The sequence below is a fragment of the Pelodiscus sinensis genome, unplaced genomic scaffold (genome assembly GCF_049634645.1).
Source record: "Pelodiscus sinensis isolate JC-2024 unplaced genomic scaffold, ASM4963464v1 ctg57, whole genome shotgun sequence".
Taxonomy (NCBI): domain Eukaryota; kingdom Metazoa; phylum Chordata; order Testudines; family Trionychidae; genus Pelodiscus; species Pelodiscus sinensis.
In genome coordinates this window covers 255,333-273,446 of record NW_027465880.1, presented here as the reverse complement: position 1 = coordinate 273,446, position 18,114 = coordinate 255,333, and the positions used below count along the sequence as shown (strand labels likewise).

General features: G+C 49.4%; 1 protein-coding gene across 1 annotated transcript in view; it reads right to left on the bottom strand.

The window, feature by feature from the left end:
- Positions 1–15,774: 15,774 nt before the first annotated feature.
- LOC102461266 (integral membrane protein DGCR2/IDD-like) overlaps positions 15,775–18,114 on the bottom strand; it is a 196,408-nt gene continuing 194,068 nt past the window's right edge. The window contains exon 12 of the mRNA XM_075915986.1: positions 15,775–16,905. Coding sequence (XP_075772101.1) covers positions 16,664–16,905 — 242 coding nt within the window. The 3' untranslated portion in view covers positions 15,775–16,663. The remainder of the gene's footprint in view (positions 16,906–18,114) is intronic.

Here is an 18,114-nt window from a genome sequence, read left to right as displayed (position 1 = left end):
GGCGCCGAATCCCCGGATGACGGCATCCGGGTCGGTGAGGCGGACCACCCTGCGGAGCAGCACCCGGTTGATGGCCTTGACCACCTGTGGAGAGAGCCACAGCAAAGCGCCAATCAGTGGGGCGCCCGGGTGGCTGGGAGCATGCGTGTCCTGGCAGTGCCCCGCGCCCCACTCTCGGAAGCAACCCCCCTGGCGGCGTGTAGTACGGCCGGGACAGACCGACCCCTCCGGTGCAGGGCACTTTCGCCTCCTTCCGCCCCCCCTTTGTCCCTGGGGCAGCCCATCCCCTCCTCGCAGCCCCCCTCCGCCCCGGCGCAGTGGCCGACGAATGCCATACCTGTATGAGCACCGCTCCGACGGTGGATGTCCCCACGCCGAACTGGTTCCCGACGGATCGGTAGCTGTCCGGCGTGGAGAGCTTCCAGAGGGCGATGGCCACCCACTTCTGGAGGGGGATGGCGGGTCTCATGCGAGTGTCCCTTCTGCGCAGGGCAGGGGCGAGCCACTCGCAGAGCTCCAGGAAGGTGTCCCTCCTCATCCTGACGTTCTGGGTCCACTGTCGGTCCTCCCAGTGCTCCAGGACGATGCGGTCCCACCAGTCGCTGCTGGTGTCCAGACGCCAGACGCAGCGGGGCACGCCGGTGCCGGGGCGCCGCCGCGGCTCCTCCATGGCCCCCAGGGCGGCCAGGTGGAGAGGCAGGGGGCTGACGTGCACCAGGTGGTGCCAGGCAACCTCGAGCCATTGGTGGCAGGCTTGCAGCAGCAAGTCCAGAAAGTGCACCAGAAGGTGCAGGGCGAGCTCTGGCTCCATGTTGCCACCTGCGGCGGCCCCCCCGAAGGGAAGCACCGACACAGACGGGCACAGAGACCGACGCTTTGCTGTCCCTCGGCGAGGTTGGCAAGGAAGCAGGAAAAGCTGAGAACCGGCTGTCCAGGGGGGTCCCTTTAAGCACGAGTCTCAGATAGCCTCAGACAGCAGCCACACAAAGCAACTACTGACCTGATGCCCTGCCAGAACCGGTTTCAGCCGCCCTTAAATGCCCCCCTGCGTCCAATCAGTGTGGACGCGCTAGTGCGAATTAGCAAAACGCTAATTCGAACTAGTTTTTAGTTCTAGACGCGTTAGTTTGAATTAGCGCTGTAGTGTAGCCGTACCCAGGGTTATTGTACCCTCAACTAGACCTTCAAAATGTTTGCCTGTATGTTGAAGGCTGGTCTGCACTCTGCCTACACCTTGTCTGGTGCTGTCTGTGCCTGGACTCATACTGCCTCTGCAGTTGGTTGAATGATGTGGGCTTATCTCTCTGGGTAAAATATTTACCCTGCTTTCTCCTGGTTGCAGGGAAATGGGTGCCTAGAGTTTTTAAAGTTGAACAGGAGTCCTTGAATGTGTGCAGCGATGCATCTGTGGACTCCACAAACAACTTCGAGCCCTCAAAAGACAGGTCCTGCACAGTTGACTACACCTCCCCAAGGGACAATTGTTGGTGCCCATGTGTTACCGGAAACAGATCTTGGAATTGGCCCACGCTAACATCTGGGCCGGCCACCTGGGGAGGGAGAAAATCCTCCAGCGCATCACCCAACGGTTCCTGTGGCCCGGGGTGTATAAAGCAGTACAGGATTTCTGCGAATCATGCCCCGAATGCCAGCAAACCCAGCCCTGGACAGGGCCTAAAGCTCCGTTAGTGCCCTTGCTGGTCATAGGAGTCCCCTTTGACCGGGTGGCCCTAGATTTAGTGGGACCCCTGGAGCGCTCTAAGACAGGCTTCCAGTATATACTTCTCCTCGTGGATTATGCCACACGATATCCGGAGGGCGTGCCATTAGAAAACACTACGGCACCGGTGATTGCTACCAAGTTGGTAAAAATCTTTGTTCGGGTGGGCATCCCTAAAGAGATCCTGACGGATCAGGGGACTAACGTCTCCTCCAGACTGATGGCCGAGCTATGTAAGCTGCTGAACATTAAAACATTGAGAACATCCGTGTGCCTTCCACAGATGGACGGCTTAGTGGAATGCTTTAATCGAACCCTTAAAAACATGCTCCAGCAATTTACAGAGGCGGACCCCCTGGAATAGAATAAATTATTGCCCGTATTACTGTTCGCTGTGAGGCAGGTGCCACAAGCATCAATGGGATTCTCCCCATTTGAGCTCTTATATGGGCAGCAACCCCGGGGAATCTTAGACCTGGTCAAGGAGGCCTGGGAGGATCAGGAGACACAGATGCAATGGTCCATGCCATACGTTCTCCAGTTGAGGGAGAAGTTGCAGCAGCTGGGAGAATTCGCTAAGGCGAACTTATTACAAGCTCAGGGACAACAGGCCTATTATTATAACTGGGAGGCTAAATTGAGGGAGTTTAAACCAGGGGATAGGGTACTTCTGCTTCTACCCACAAAGGAGTTGAAGTTATTAGCAAAGTGGCAGGGTCCCTTTGAAATAATTCTAAGGGTGGGGAATGTGGATTACGAGGTGCGACTAGTGGGGAAAAGGAAGGGCTTGCAGGTTTATCATGTTAATTTGTTAAAAAAGTGGAAACCCCATGAGGCCATGATGATAGCTCCTTCATCCCCCGACGTGGAAGAGGGGCCCTGGGCGGGAGACATGAGCGAGAACACCCTGGTGAAGGTGGGGGAGGATCTTTCACTGTCTCAACAGGAGGACGTTGCGAAGATTATCAGAGCGTATGCCTTGGTCCTATCCACGACACCAGGGCAGACCACAGCAGTGAGTCATCATATCACCACCACCCCAGGGCGTAAGGTATGTGATCCTGTATGTCCATTGCCCCAGAAGATGTGGGATACAGTTAGGACAGAGGTACAGAATATGTTGCGATTAGGCGTGATTGAGGAATCCCATAGCGACTGGAGGAGCTCAATAGTGCTGGTACCTAAACCCGACGGAGCTATTCGCTTCTGTGTAGACTTTAGGAAAGTTAATGCTCTCTCTCGCTTTGACGTCTACCCTATGCCTCGAGTAGACGAGTTGTTGGAAAGGCTCGGTCGAGCCCAATATATATCGACTTTAGATTTAACAAAGGGTATGTCTACACTTGCAGCCTAATTCAAAATAGGGCTGCAAATGTAGGCATTTGGAATTGCAAATCAAGCCCGGGATTTAAATATCCCGCACATGATTTGCATCTTCCCAGCCAGGCACCATTTTTGAAATTGACAAGCCCGGAATAACTGCCCGCATCTACACGGGGCAGTGAAACGGGCGTTCGAAATAAAGCCCTCATTTGAACTACCTGTTAAACCTCATTGCAGGAGGAATGACAGGTAGTTCGAAATAGGGCTTTATTTCGAACGCCCATTTCACTGCTGCGTGTAGACGTGGGAAGTTATTCCGGGCTTGTCAATTTCAAAAATGGCGCCTGGCCGGGAAGATGCAAATCATGTGCAGGATTTTTAAATCCCGGGCTTGATTTGCAATTCCGAATGCCTACATTTGCAGCCCTAGTTCGAATTAGGCTGCAAGTGTAGACATACTCAAAGGGGTATTGGCAAATCCCCTTGACCCTTGCATCCAAAGAAAAGATGGCCTTTTCCACCCCCTTCGGGTTATTTCAGTTTAAAACCATGCCCTTCGGGTTGCACGGAGTGGCGGCAACCTTTCAAAGGTTGATGGACCAAGTGCTTGAGGAACATTGTCCCTATGCTGCGGCATACATCGACGACATTGTACTATACAGCAGCAGTTGAAGGGAGCACCTGCAGCACTTGGGGGCAGTACTGCAGTCGTTGAAGGAGGACGGGTTAACAGCAAATCCCTCAAAGTGCCATATGGGACAGCGGGAGGTTATGTACCTGGGCTACACAGCGGAACAGGGGGTTTTAAGACCACTGATAAGTAAGGTACAGGCCCTAGCTGAATATAAAGCCCCTACTACGAAAAAGCAAGTGCGGCAGTTTTTAGGACTGGTGGGGTACTACTGTAGGTTTATACCTAACTTCGTGACCATGCAGACCCCCTCACAGATCTGACGAAGGGGTTGCAGCCCAAAAAGGTGCAGTGGTTGGAACAATGTGAGAGGGCCTTTCAGAGGCTAAAAAGCTGTTTGACAAGGGTGCCGGTGCTGGGGCAACCCAATTTCTCTAAGGACTTTATTTTGCAAACAGACGCATCAGCCGTAGGACTAGGGGCCGTCCTGGCACAAGAAATTAATGGGGAAGAGCACCCTACACTATACCTAAGATGGAAATTATTTCCTAGGGAGCAGGCGTATGCTACGGTGGAGAAAGAAGCACTAGCAGTGAAGTGGGCGATAGAATCCCTGTGATACTACCTCCTAAGAAGTTCCTTTCGGCTAGTGACAGGAATTGAAGTGGCTGCAATTGATGAAAGACACAAATCCATGGATGATGAGGTGGTACTTGGCGCTGCAGCCATACAAATTTGAGGTAATGCACCGGCCCAGCAAGAGCCATAGTAACATGGACTTCTTCTCGAGAGCGGTGGTGGAGGAAGAGGCTGTACGAAGAAGTGAAGAAGGAAACTTAAGGGGGGGGGTGTGATGGGGTGTTGTGGCCCCAAGAGGGGAAATCTCCCGAACCCCGCACTTACGACGAGCCCAAGGCGACGCTCTGGGGGAAAGCCGTGGCACCCTTGAGGCCGTGTGAGGCTTGTTCCATGGCTGGCCAGTGGACAGGGGGGACTGCACCAGCATCTGGGAAGTGGGGCGCCAAAGTTAAATGGCCACGCTGGCAGCAGGACCAGCAGCTTCTTTACTGTTCATAACAGATGATTCAAACACCACCATAATATTAACAGACCATTTATCTTAGGGTACGTCTACACTAGCTTGTTAGTTCGAGCTAGGTAGGGTAATGAGGACAAGTGGAGTTGCAAATGAAGCCCGGGATTTAAATATCCCGGGCGCTGCCATTTTTAAATCCCCCTTAGTCCGAACTCCATGCCCACGGCTACACGCGGAACGGAGTAGGTAGTTCGAATTAAAGATTCATTCCGAGGAGTAACAGTAGTTTGAATTAGGATCTTTAATTCTAACTACCTAGTCCATGCCGCGTGTAGCCGCAGGCACGGAGTTTGGACTAAGGGGGATTTAAAAATGGCGGCGCCCGGGAACATGCAAATGAAGCCCGGGATATTTAAATCCTGGGCTTCATTTGCAACTCCGCTTGCCCTCATTACCCTACCTAGCTTGAACTAACGAGCTAGTGTAGACATACCCTTATAGAACACCGTTTATTTGGCATTTGGCTAAAGTGTTCTTCACAGCATCTTGAGGAGGGAAAAAAGCTTTGGGGTTGGCACTAAAGAAGTAAAAACATAAAAACATATAGGCTGTGTCTACATTGGCAAGATTTTGCGCAAAACCCTGTCTACACTGGCCACAAGTTCTTGCGCAAGAACACTGACGTTCTAATGTGTGAAATCAGGGCTTCTTGCGCAAATACTCTAACGCTCCCACTCAGGGATAAGCCCTTTTGTGCAAGTGTTCTTGCGCAAGAGGCCAGTGTAGACAGGCAGCCAAGACATTTTGCACAAAAGCAGTCTAAATGGAAAAAAGCCCTAGTGGCCGCTTGGACGTGCCATACCTGCAGGCAGCTCCGGACTTCCTGGTAACCTGAGCCCCCTTAAAGGCAGATGCAGCCTACAGAGGCCACGAGGCAGAAGCTCTTCTGCCGCCTTTGCCCAGAGCTCTGCCATGTGGTTCTGCTGCCGTCCCCAACAGCCACCAGAGCAGGATGGCCGCTCCGGGGGGGAAAAGCCACCCACACCCCCAGCGCAGGAGGCCCCCAGGGGCAGAAAACAAAGAGCCCCATCCTGGTCCCCAGGGGAGCTCAAGGCCCTCCTGGACCTGTGGGAGGAGGAGGAGGCCCTCCATGACACCTGGGGCACCCATCGCCACAATGTGGAGATCTTCCGCCACATGGCCCAGGCGCTCTCGCACCAGGGACATCCAGCCTGGACCCTCGAGCAGGTCCGGGCTAAGGTGAAAGAGCTGCGCCTGGGCTACATGCGGGCCAGTGAGGGCCAGGGGGCAGGAGCTGACAGCTCCACCGACGGCTCCACCACATCCTGGGCCAGGCAGCACCCCACGGACCATCCGTGCCCATGAACACCTGCAGGTGTCCCCCTGTCACCAGGCCCAGTGAGGCGGGGGAGGAAGACAAGCCAGTCAGCAGGTCGGAGGATGAGGGCAGAACTGTCACCCTGCAACTGGAGGTCGTCTCCAGCAGCCCCGACGTCTCCCGCGCGTCCTCAGAGGCCGGGGAAGGATCCACCAGTGAGTGTTGCACTTTGCACTCACAAGGGCAGGGGGGAGCCAGGTGCCCGGAGGGGGGAGGGGGAGAACGTGTCACTCAGGCCACGTGAGCTGCACGCTGTGTAGCATTAGCAGTAAGCGGCACGTGCTGCCTGCCCCGACACGGCCTGACCCCCATGTGCAGGTCCGCCCCCGCAGAAGCAGTCGCAGGGACACCCCTCCCAGCAGTAGCTCCTCCCTCCCAGTTAAGAGCCTCCCCCCCCCCCTACATCTCCCCCCTCCCCATTGTAAATAAAAAGTTCAAATGTTGTGTTCCAAAAAAAACTGTGTTGGTTGTTTATTGGGAGGTAAGGAGGGAAGGGAAGGGGAGGGGATGGGAGGGAGATGTCAAGGGCGACAGAGGCGACCCTACTATGGGGCCTGGGAGAACATCTCCATCAGGGCCTGCCGGATGCACACCCCATCCTGGCGCGCCTGGCGGACGGCAGCTGTGCGAGGCTGTTCGAAGGCCTGGCCCTCGCCTGCCATCCATGCGGGGAGGAAGGCCTCCCTCCTCCGCTCCACAAGATTGTGGAGCACGCAGCACACGGCCAGTACCTCCGGGACATTCCGCTCACCCATCTCCAGACGGGTGAGCAAACAACGGAACCAGGCTTTCAGGTGCCCGAAGGCGCACTCCACTTGGTTGTGGGCCCGGTTGAGGCGGTCGTTGAACCGGGCCCGGTTGTGGTCTGGCCGCCCCGTGTAGGGCTGCATTAGCCAGGGCAGCAGGGGGTAGGCCGCGTCCCCCACAATACACGTGGGCATGGGCACGTCCCCGACAGTCAACTCCCGCCGGGGGAAGTAGGTGCCCGCCTCCAGCCTGCGAAACAGTCTGGAGTTGTGGAGGATGCGGGCGTCGTGTGCCCTGCCGGACCAGCCCACATAGATGTCCAGGAAGCGGCCCCGGTGGTCCACGAGAGCCTGGAGAACAATAGAGCAGTACCCCTTCCTGTTTGTGAAATGGGCCGCTCGATGCTCCGGGGCCCGAACGGGGATGTGGGTTGCATCCAGGGATCCCCCGCAGTTGGGGAACCCGAGGGCAGCAAAGCCGGCCAGCGTAGTGTCCACGTCACGCAGGCGGATGACTCTCGGTAGCAGGACGTCGTTGCTGGCGTGGACGACCTGCAGAAGGGTGCAGAGAAACACAGGGGAACACATCACATAAGGCAGGGTGAGTGTGCGCTCCCTTGCCCCCCCCCCATGATTCCCTCTGTCCTCACGCGCACACACACATGCGCACACACACACCAGGGCCCCCTCGCCCCCCCCCCCCACCAGCAGGCCTGTGCAAGGGAGGGACGGCCCAAACCCCGGGTGACCCAGCCTGGAGTCTTGCCTGCCCCTGGGCATGGAGTGCAGCACCCTCCCCCCCGCCCCCCCCCCACTCCCCCCAGGACTTACCTGCATGACGACGGCACCGACGGTGGATCTGCCCACCCCGAACTGTTGTGCCACCGATCGGTAGCTGTCCGGGGTGGCCAGCTTCCAGACTGCGATGGCGACCCTCTTGTCGAGGGGGATGGGTGCCCGCAGCCGGGGGGTGGCTCTCTGGAGCGCAGGGGTGAGCCAGGCACACAGCTCCAGGAACGTCCGCTTTCGCATGAGGAAATTCCGGAGCCATTGCTGGTCGTCCCATTGCCCCAGGACCAGCCGGTCCCACCAGTCGGTGCTGGTGTCCAGTCTCCACAGTGGCCTCTCCACGCTGGGGTGGGGATGCCCCAGGGCCGCCATGGCCTCCCTGGTGAGGGAGTCCAAAGCAACCTGCGCCTCAAGGTCCTGAACACGAGGGCACCAGCCTGGAGCAGCAGCTGCAGGCACTCGAAAATGGCCGGCAGGGGCCAGAGCAGGCACATGGCCACCCCTGGCTCCATGGCACAAGAAACAAGCTGAGATAGAAAAATCAGCCAAAGGCACTAAAGGCACAAGGCTGTGGTGTCCAATAAGGCATAGAGCAACCACAAATAGAACTGCTACAGCTGTCAGTCCCTACAAGAGGTCCTAACACACGGAGCAGGAGACAAATGGCTCTCCAGAGAGATCCCTTTAAGCACGTGTCTGAACGGAGCTCCAGCCCCGCCCCCGGAAAGGGCTGGTGGCCTTTTGCCCTCTGCAAAATGGTTCCAGGCTTCTGCTTTTGCACAAAAGCATCCCACCAATGTAGACGCGCTTTTGCACAAAAGCATCCCACCAATGTAGACGCACTTTTGCACAAAAGCATCCCGCCAATGTAGACGCACTTTTGCACAAAAGCATCCCGCCAATGTAGACGCTTTTGCTCAAAAGTGCATCGTTCTTATGATGAGTCCCAGACCAATATAGACGCTCTCTTGCGCAAATACTCTAATGCAAAAACTCTTGCGTTAAAAGTATTTGCGCAAAATCATGCCAGTGTAGACGTGGCCATAATGTCACAGGGACAGAATTATTACAGTATCAGATTTCATTTCTACATGGTATTTCATGGAATATCAAAATCTTTTATACACTGCCACAGTTACATTCAGTCACAACTACGCAGGAGGAGTTTGCAAATGCAGCCTTTGCTGAAAGTATTTTTCAAGAGAAGGTAAAAAGCGGCATCTCATTCTCTCAGCCTCCCAGGCATACAAAAGTCTGGAATTCAGATTACAATACAACATGGTGATAAAAGTGGCTGAGAGTGCATGTCTCTCCTAGAACAACCTGCGACACACTCTGCTTTGCAAGGTGCACAATACTGCAAAAATAAATTGCATGTTGTACCTCAGCAGCCAGTTGTTCCAGAATATTGATAAGGGAAGCAGATCTTTGTTGCTGAATTCATTTATCCAATATTTTATCCAGAATGGGATCAATGTCAGAATCCAAATGCATGGGCTTCTACTGATTCTCCTTCACTAACTCTGCAAGCTGTAATTTAAGGGGTTAGCCTCCACTCTATACATAAGGGCTGTGTCTACACTGGCCGCGTGTTCTTGCGCAAGAACACTGACGTTCTAATGTAAGAAATCAGGGCTTCTTGCTCCAGAACTCTGACGCTTCCACTCAGGAATAAGCCCTTTTGCACAATTGTTCTTGCGCAAGAGGCCAGTGTGGACAGGCAACATGAATTTCTTGCACAAGAAAGCCCGATGGTTAAAATGGCCATCAGAGCTTTCTTGCGCAAGAGAGCGTCTACACTGGCATGGATGCTCTTGTGCAAAAGCACATGCCAGTATAGACGCTCTCTTCTGGAAGAGTTTTTGCACAGGAACTCTTCCACAAAAGAGTTTTTGCGTGAGAACGCGGCATTGTAGACATAGCCAAGGACTTTAGGAGGGAAATTTTTGTGCAAAACAAAAAGTATTGGATAACTTTTCCTTCCCCCACCTACTTAATGGAAATCAGATTTTCAACAGAAGAGACAAGATACGGTTTCTACATAAACATTTAATACTTTGAAATGGAGATCCAAAGGGAAGAATATTTACAGTCTTCCAAACTCAGTGTTTGTGCAGAAAGTCATTTAATAAAAACCCACAAAACACATTATAGCCTTGGGTGGGGAAGGAAAGCAGCTTAAAGCTCATAAAGCTGATTATTTCAAATTAACAGTGACAAAAAGTTTAAGAGCACAATACTGCAATCATTACACAGGAAAGCACCCCATGACTTCAATAAGACGGCTGCCTGAGCAAGGGCCATAGCATTAGCCCTTCAGAAATCATGTTAAATTAGTTTCATACTTCTGTTCAATCCATGTCCTGTCACAAGAGGACAAAAGGAATAGTTTGAGGTTCAAAATGAGACAAAACTGAACATTATGTGAACAAAACACTTGCTACATCTTAAATGGCCATAATTTTGATCTATGGTATAGAATTAAAACAATGTAACAATCAGAAATATGCTATCAATCCACTTTGTAGAAAACTGGACACTGCTGTGAGAATACACGTGCACATACAGGTGATAACATTGATAAAGTGGATATCTAAACTGTTCTTGGAGGAACAAAAACCTTAACAATATGGCACTACATTTTGTTATAAGGGAGGAAAAATCAGAGGAAGAGTGTTTTGTATAAAACCACAATGGAGCACATTAGCCGCAGACAGAACAGTCTTGGAACCCTGCAAAACCAACTGCAATGAACAATAATCAAAATGGACAGAAGTGTACATTTTTCACTCACTTGCGCTGCCAGGAATGATGAGTTAATAGGAATCTTTTCAACTCTCTCCATCATGCTTGGAGAAAGTTTCAAGATACGCCACTATTATTAAATAACATCACCACACTCCTCTGGTTGCTAAGGAATTAACGTGTAAAATAAATGTGAATGCCAAAGAAATAATCAACCCATTGGCATGAAGAGGAAGGATTTCCTAGGCTGGGGTGGCCAACCAGTTAGAGATGAAGAGCCAAAATAGCTGTGAATAGAGTGCGAAGAGCCACGTATTATATGTTTATTTTTATAGATAGATAGATAGATAGATATAGTACACAAAATGTAGTGATAAAAATAACATTACAGGACATTTTGGACAAAAACCAATTAAAAAAGTCTCTAGTCGCTTAAAAAATTCATGGCCAGTCCATAGATCTTCAGAGAACTTGACAAGGAACAAACATAAAAAAAAAAAAAAAAAAAAAAAACCCTTTACAAATACAGTAATAGTCTCACTAAAAAAAAGCATCCCCACCGTGTATTTTAAATTTAACATGACTGCCCTATTATGTCCTGTGAGTTTTTTAAAATTAAACTGAACTGAGAAGTAAATTAGCACAATTTGAAGTGCCTGTTTCACTCCAGCTGGTTGATCTCTGGTCTGGTTTCCTCATTTTTTTTACTTATGAAGATTATGGCTTTTTTATAGTTCTAAAAATTCAGGTCTGTCCCAGACTGCAAATATGACCGGTTCAAAAACAATAAGGGAGAGACTCATGTCTCAGAAGAATTGCTTCAGCCTGGCAAACAATAGCCTTTGAATTTTCTTTAAAGAAACTCTGTGTAAACCAGGTACATGCTGATTCTTTTTTTGCCCTGGAATTTAAATATGACATTTGTGTTGGCTGCCTTATTCTGCACCCATGAAGACTTTGAGTTTAAGGTGCTTCAGCCCCTCCCCACCAGAGCCAGGCACCCCGCCCCGTTCTAACCCAATCCCCCTCCTCTCCTCCAGAGCCAGGCACCCCCAGCCTCCCACTCTAAGCCAATCCCCTTCCCCTCCCCCAGAACCAGGCACCCCCAGCCCCACCCCCCACCCCCTGCTCCTACCCAATGCCTGGGTCCCAGAGCTGCCGCCACCACACACTTCTCCCTCCAGGCGCTGGGGCGCGTGCATAGAACTAGCAAGAGCCTCATTTCTTTAAGCAAAGAGCTGCATGTGGCTCGAGAGCCGCAGATTGGCCACCCCTGTCCTAGGCTGAGCACCAGTTACTTCTGTTGGTGTTCGTAACAGGAGCTTCACAGCTGGCTGGGGAGGTCTGATAAGGCATCAAATGCTTCCCCAGTTGGTCCTGAAGTGTTGATAGAAGTGAAATTTTTAGCTACAGCTATAGAATAAAAAGGAAATGTGATCATTTTATTGCCAAATTAGATGCTCATGGAGAGGTAAGCAAGATCTGTACTGAGTGAGCTGCTCTGCCTAAGGCAATATTTTTCCCGTTTACAGTTAATCTCAACAAAAAGAGGGAAGAGCTGTAGCTTTTACTCCACCATTGACGTGGAAATAGCTTAGAAGTTAAGAAAAGTATTACACTCAAGTGTCTACAGAAGAGTCTGTTGAATATTTACAACCATGAGTCATCATGAAACTGAGTTGCAACAAAGGTTATCTTCAGATAAACTGACCAGAGAAACACATGAAGGTCAGATTCATAGTCTTGGGAGACATGTGAGGTAAGAAAGCCATTCACCTCAGCCAGAAAATGATCAGAAGAGACAAAAACAAGCCTATAGGCCTTTCATTATTGCACTAGAAAGCTATAAAGCATGAACATTCCACCTGACTTTAAAGCAGGGCCACTCAATTTTAGAAGCTCCAGGGGCCACAATGATACTCACAGCACATGCCGAGGGCTGCAACTTAAGTGTAGTTGCATATACATGCAAATATATATGCAATAGCTTCTTTCACACTGACGGGAATGAATACAAAGATTAAGGCAAGACTACACAACACACAGGCCCCATTTAAGTCAGTTCTGCTGATATTAATAAAATGCAACATTTACCCAATTTCCATCCATATGACAGCACTTTTCATGAGCAATGACAGTCCAGCAAGTTAACTACTAAAATGCACATCAACAGAAAACCATTACATTGACTACTTTTTTGTTTTGGCTCCGAGTGTTGTGTTAAAGTTTCTGATGTGAGTTCAAACCTAACCACAAGGATAAAGGAAATCCAACATCCAGACAAAAACATATGGGCTGTGTCTACACTGGCACCCTTTTCCGTAAAAGGAATGCTAATGAGACACTTCGGAATTGCAAATTCCGCGGAGGATTTAAATATCCCCCGCGGCATTTGCATGAACATGGCTGCTGCTTTTTTCCGGCTCGGGGTTTTGCTGGAGAAAAGCGCCAGCCTAGACGGGATCTTGCGGAAAATAAGCCCTTTTCTGGAAGATCCCTTATTCCTACTTGAAAGCAGCAGCCATGTTCATGCAAATGCCGCGGGGGATATTTAAATCCTCTGTGGAATTTGCAATTCCGAAGTGTCTCATTAGCATTCCTTTTATGGAAAAGTGTGCCAGTGTAGACACAGCCTTAGAGAGCAGTTGCAAGACTGGAATCCTTTGAATTGGTTGGGAATAGAGTTAAGCAAACTCATGAAGAAAGTGGTGGGAGGACTATTGATGTTCCTTGTCTTAATATGCTCTATATACATAATGATACAGCTAGCCTTATGCTGTATTAAAAGGTGCTTACAAAAGATAGAGAACGTAGCAGAAAGCAAGGTACAACAGATGCTTCTGCTAAATGTACAGAACCCTCCCGAGAAAGACTACAAAGACACTTGCACGTTTGAGGACGAATGGGAAAGGATGCTTAGGATTAATTGTGATCCACAAGTGGATCAAAGGGGGGAATGAAGGATAAACTTAATTTGTTGTCAGTATGACCTCTGCTGTGACCTGGATGTTAAGTCTGGTCTTTGTAAAGAGGTATGTGCTTGAACACAGGTATACTACTAGGAGGGGATCGGTGAAACTGGTTTGAACCTGTTGTAAGGCCTGCAAAGGGACTGTGAGGGGACAAATAATGATTGGAGGGAATTTGGTGCAAAGGGGCATGACCTGTATATGCATGCAATTGTAAGTGGTCAGTGAAAGAGGGGTAATTACCATGTAAGATAGTCCAAAAGACCTTGCCTTTTGTTTGGGCAGTTGCAGAAACTTTGCAGAAACTTTTTCCTGCGTATCCTGGAGATTTTTGCCCTGGAATGCATTCCTGAATAAAGCTGGTTGCTTAAGAAGGGTGTCTGGAATTGATTTGGTAGGGGTTTTGGGCCCCCATCCGAACCCTTGGATTAAATTCTCCGTCAGCTCCCACCCGTGAGCCGCAAACAAACAGGCCGCGGGCCGCATGAGGCCCACGGGCCACGTGTTGAGTAGCCCTGCTTTAAAGAAACGATAAGAAAGAAGTTTGCCATTAGCAGTTAGCAGTTCCAACAAAACCTCTTCTGGAGCAGTCTGGAGTAGCACAGACTTAGTATCCTATCCAAGTGAATTATGATGCTCTGTCCTACCCTCACAGTGTAGCCAGCTTTATAGAAATGTTAGCTTTGCAGCCTGGGAGACAAACTCATAGCCCTGTGCTTAGCTTCACCTAGTTTGATGGAGCACAAAGGGTACCATCTACAGCATGTATTATTGCCACCTAGAAACACGCATGCACTCATACACATAAAACTACAGAAAAATCAGTACATACAGGCTACGTCTAGACTGGCATGATTTTCCGGAAATGCTTTTAACAGAAAAGTTTTCTGTTAAAAGCATTTTCGGAAAAGTGCGTCTAGATCAGCACAGACGCTTTTCCACAAAAGCACTTTTTGCGGAAAAGCGTCCATGCCAATCTAGACACGCCATCGGGGCTTTTTTGCGGAAAACAAATCTCTGCTGTCTACACTGGCCCTTTTGCGCAAAAGCTTTTCAGAAAAAGACTTTTGCCCGAACGGGAGCAGTACGTTTTTCCGCAAAAGCAGTGACAATCTTACATGAGATCGTCAGTGTTCTTGCGGAAATTCAAGCAGCCAGTGTAGACAGCTGGCAAGTTTTTCCGCAAAAGCAGATGATTTTGCGGAAAAACTTGCCAGTCTAGACACAGCCACAATGTATAAAACACATGAATGTGCTTCAAAAGTGCACAAAACCCACTTTATTTTCATACTTCAGAAATGCTTGATATAGTCATAAACTATATGCATGGCTCTGACTTCTATACGCTCCATTTTACTGGACAATGACTCAGATTCAAGGAGGAACTGGCAATGAATCTAGGGGGTGGAGAACTGTTTCCCTCATTTTGTGCCACTCATTTTAAAACAGATGATAAATTAGACAGTGAATGGAAATAGGCCGGCTGTGTCTAGACTGGCAAGATTTTCCGCAAAAGCACTTGCCAGTCTAGACGTAGCCGCCATGTTTACAAGATTCCCCAAGTGGGGGATGGGGTGGGTTTTTCTAACAGTGTTTCCCAATGCATTCATGCCTGCATTTGGAGCACATGTGAGAGCGGTGTTTTACACCCCAAGGGTCTTTAACAGGACAACACTCATGAGACATGTTCAGTATAAGTTCCTTATATGACTAATGTCATCTGCTCTGATTGTGGGGTCTGCTACAGTAAATCGGGGAATCAGATGCAAGAAAGATGGGGTAGGCGAGAAAGGAAATCCTGTGTACACTAAAATCCCACTTGAGAACACTAACAAACTAAAAAGTATTCAGTATTCATAAAATCCAAACCAATGGAATCCATCTTTGCCTAACCTGAAAGTTAAGTTTAGTGAACGATTGACAACAGCCTCATGCTGTGGTGCACAAGTTAGTTTTGCTAATTTAAATGACTCTAGATTGAATGGAAAGGGATGATTTAAAGATTTAACACAACAGAAGAATATCCTCAACTGACTGAAGTATCAATAAGGGTATGTCTACACTACCCCGCTAGTTCGAACTAGCGGGGGTAATGTAGTCATCCGCAGTTGCAAATGAAGCCCGGGATTTGAATTTCCCGGGCTTCATTTGCATGAAGCCGGCCGGCGCCATTTTTAAATGCCGGCTAGTTCGAACCCCGTGCCGCGCGGCTACACGCGGCACGGAGTAGCTAGTTCGGATTAGGAAGCCTAATCCGAACTAGCTACTCCGTGCCGCGTGTAGCCGCGCGGCACGGGGTTCGAACTAGCCGGCATTTAAAAATGGCGCCGGCCGGCTTCATGCAAATGAAGCCCGGGAAATTCAAATCCCGGGCTTCATTTGCAACTGTGGATGACTACATTACCCCCGCTAGTTCGAACTAGCGGGGTAGTGTAGACATACCCTAAGGGAGTTAATCCCTTCCCATCTCTTCCCCAAAGTACACCCTATCGTACTGTGCCTCTACTAAAAAGATGCCAGTATTATATGGACACATCCTTGTTTATGGATCAGAAGTTTATTCTCACAGTACAAGATTTGCAGCTACAGTTAAATAAGTAAGTTGTAACTGCAAATCTCAGTTTTGTTTTGCTCAGTACCAATTTCCAAAAAAAGCAGAAGTCAAACATTATGCAGGTCCTTTTCAGCCTCCACTCCAGTCTCTCCGGTGCTTGGAGGCAGTGGGGCAGTCATAGGTTTCACATTGTATACCACTTTGGCTTGTGTTTTAGCTCCTCGGTGGTCTTGCTTCTGTAAAGCACAGCCATTCAATCCCCAGAAGCTCAACCACCTGTTTTTCATGAGCACAAGAGATAGCAACAGATCACACAATGACTGCCCCATCTCTTTTCTTGTTGGTTTCCTTCCTGGATCCCATGGCAGTTGAACTCCAACAAGCTTCTCTGACACTGATTTTTTTTTGTTCGTTTCTTCTCTGTGATTAAGAAAAAGAAGACAGAAAAGCTTCCCATGTTTGTTTCCTCTCTTTAGAAGAAGGTAGAGAATTTTCTTAGAACCTTCTTTTCTATAGCGAGTGGAAAAAAATATAGGTTCCACAATCCATATTTACAGGACAAACCAAGTAGTGAATGAATGACACCCAACAACAAGAGGCACAGTCCTATACTAGAACATAAATGCAGTGTGTTCAAAATGAAAGCAGAGCATCCTTCTGAAGTTCACCCCATGGATTAGTGTTTGCCCATACAGCTGTGTACAAACAGTTGCTTGTATTATTTCTGGCCAGCAGTAAGCATTTTATTCCTTTATACAATGGTATTGAGAGAACAGTGACTGTGGTGGCTTCCTGTAAGAGTTTCTGCCAGTGTGCATTCACTGAGGGGCGTGTCAGGAGGTACAAGGAACATGCTGCCATCCGCAGAATCTTCCCGCTCCACTGATGAAGGGCCAACTAAGGGAGGATAAGATTCCTCTGTGAGCTGTGGTGATATATCGCTGTTTCCTAGTGAAGGTTGACTGCTCTGCATTGTCTGAGAGAGATCACCATCTGCAAGGGAGAAAGGCAAAAAGACTCAGAAAGCTCTGGTCTATGAGCGTGCATGTTGGCTGGTTATTCTATGAAGAAGTTGCATTTAAGTTTGCTTGATTGTCATGTGAGGAGTACCTCAAGCCTAACCTCAGAAAAGACCAAACAAGTAACTGGCACGCATTGCAGGGGTTAAAGCTAGCTAGTTGGTCCAGACTGACAATATTGGGTATATGCAATAACATGACAGAATGAGACTCATTAGTTAACACACATAATTTAGGCATGCAGCACTGCATGAATGTGCATTTTTTTTTTAAAAAAAGGAACTTATCCCTTAAATCACTTTAGGAATATCAATACCATTGCTCTATTACTAACCTATCATGTTATTAAAAATGAGAACATTTCAGTTCAATTTACTCTGCCATTTTTGTAGGCTATTCATTTAAGGACATTTGGAACAGGCAATAAGTTTCACATTTCTTGTTAGTTTTACTTGCAAAGTTCTCAGGCACTAGACGTGCTGTAATGTTTTGGTTAAGAAATTATAGGGAAATGTTTGAAATTATTTTTGTTTTGAAGTTTCATAAAAACTTCTGATAGATTGTTAGTTTCTGTAAAACCTAACTTTGAGGTCAGTATCTCTAAAAATATGAACCCTGAACTCCACCTTGCTCTTTCTTAATGCCAAATACAGTAAAACTCCAAGTGTCCGGCATCAAGTGGTCCGGCACTCCCGATAGTCCGGCACCAACTGGAACCCGGAAGTGCTCCAGCCCGCCGGACAATTGGAGCTGCTCCGCACAGCTTCCCCAAGTCCGCTGCTACCGCTGCTGAAACTGACCAGCTGCGGACTTGGGGAAGCAGTGCAGAGCAGAGCAGCTGGGGTGCTGCCGGGTTGGTCCTGCAGTGCCACCCCTCACCCCCCTGTTTGGTGCCCGGCAGCACCCCAGCTGCTGCCGCTGCTGAAATTAATGAGCGGCAGACTTGGGGAAGCTGCAGAGCAGAGCAGATGGGGGTGCTGCCGGGTGCCGAGCAAGGGGGTGAGGGGTGGCGCTGTGGGACCAACCAGGCAGCACCCCAGCTGCTCTGCTCGCCCTTCCCCAAGTCTGCCGCTGGTCAGTTTCAGCAGCAGGGGACTTGGGGAAGCCTGGGGCAGAGCAGCTGGGGTGCTGCTGGGTTGGTCCTGCAGCCCCACCCCTCACCAGCACCCAGTTCTCCCCATGC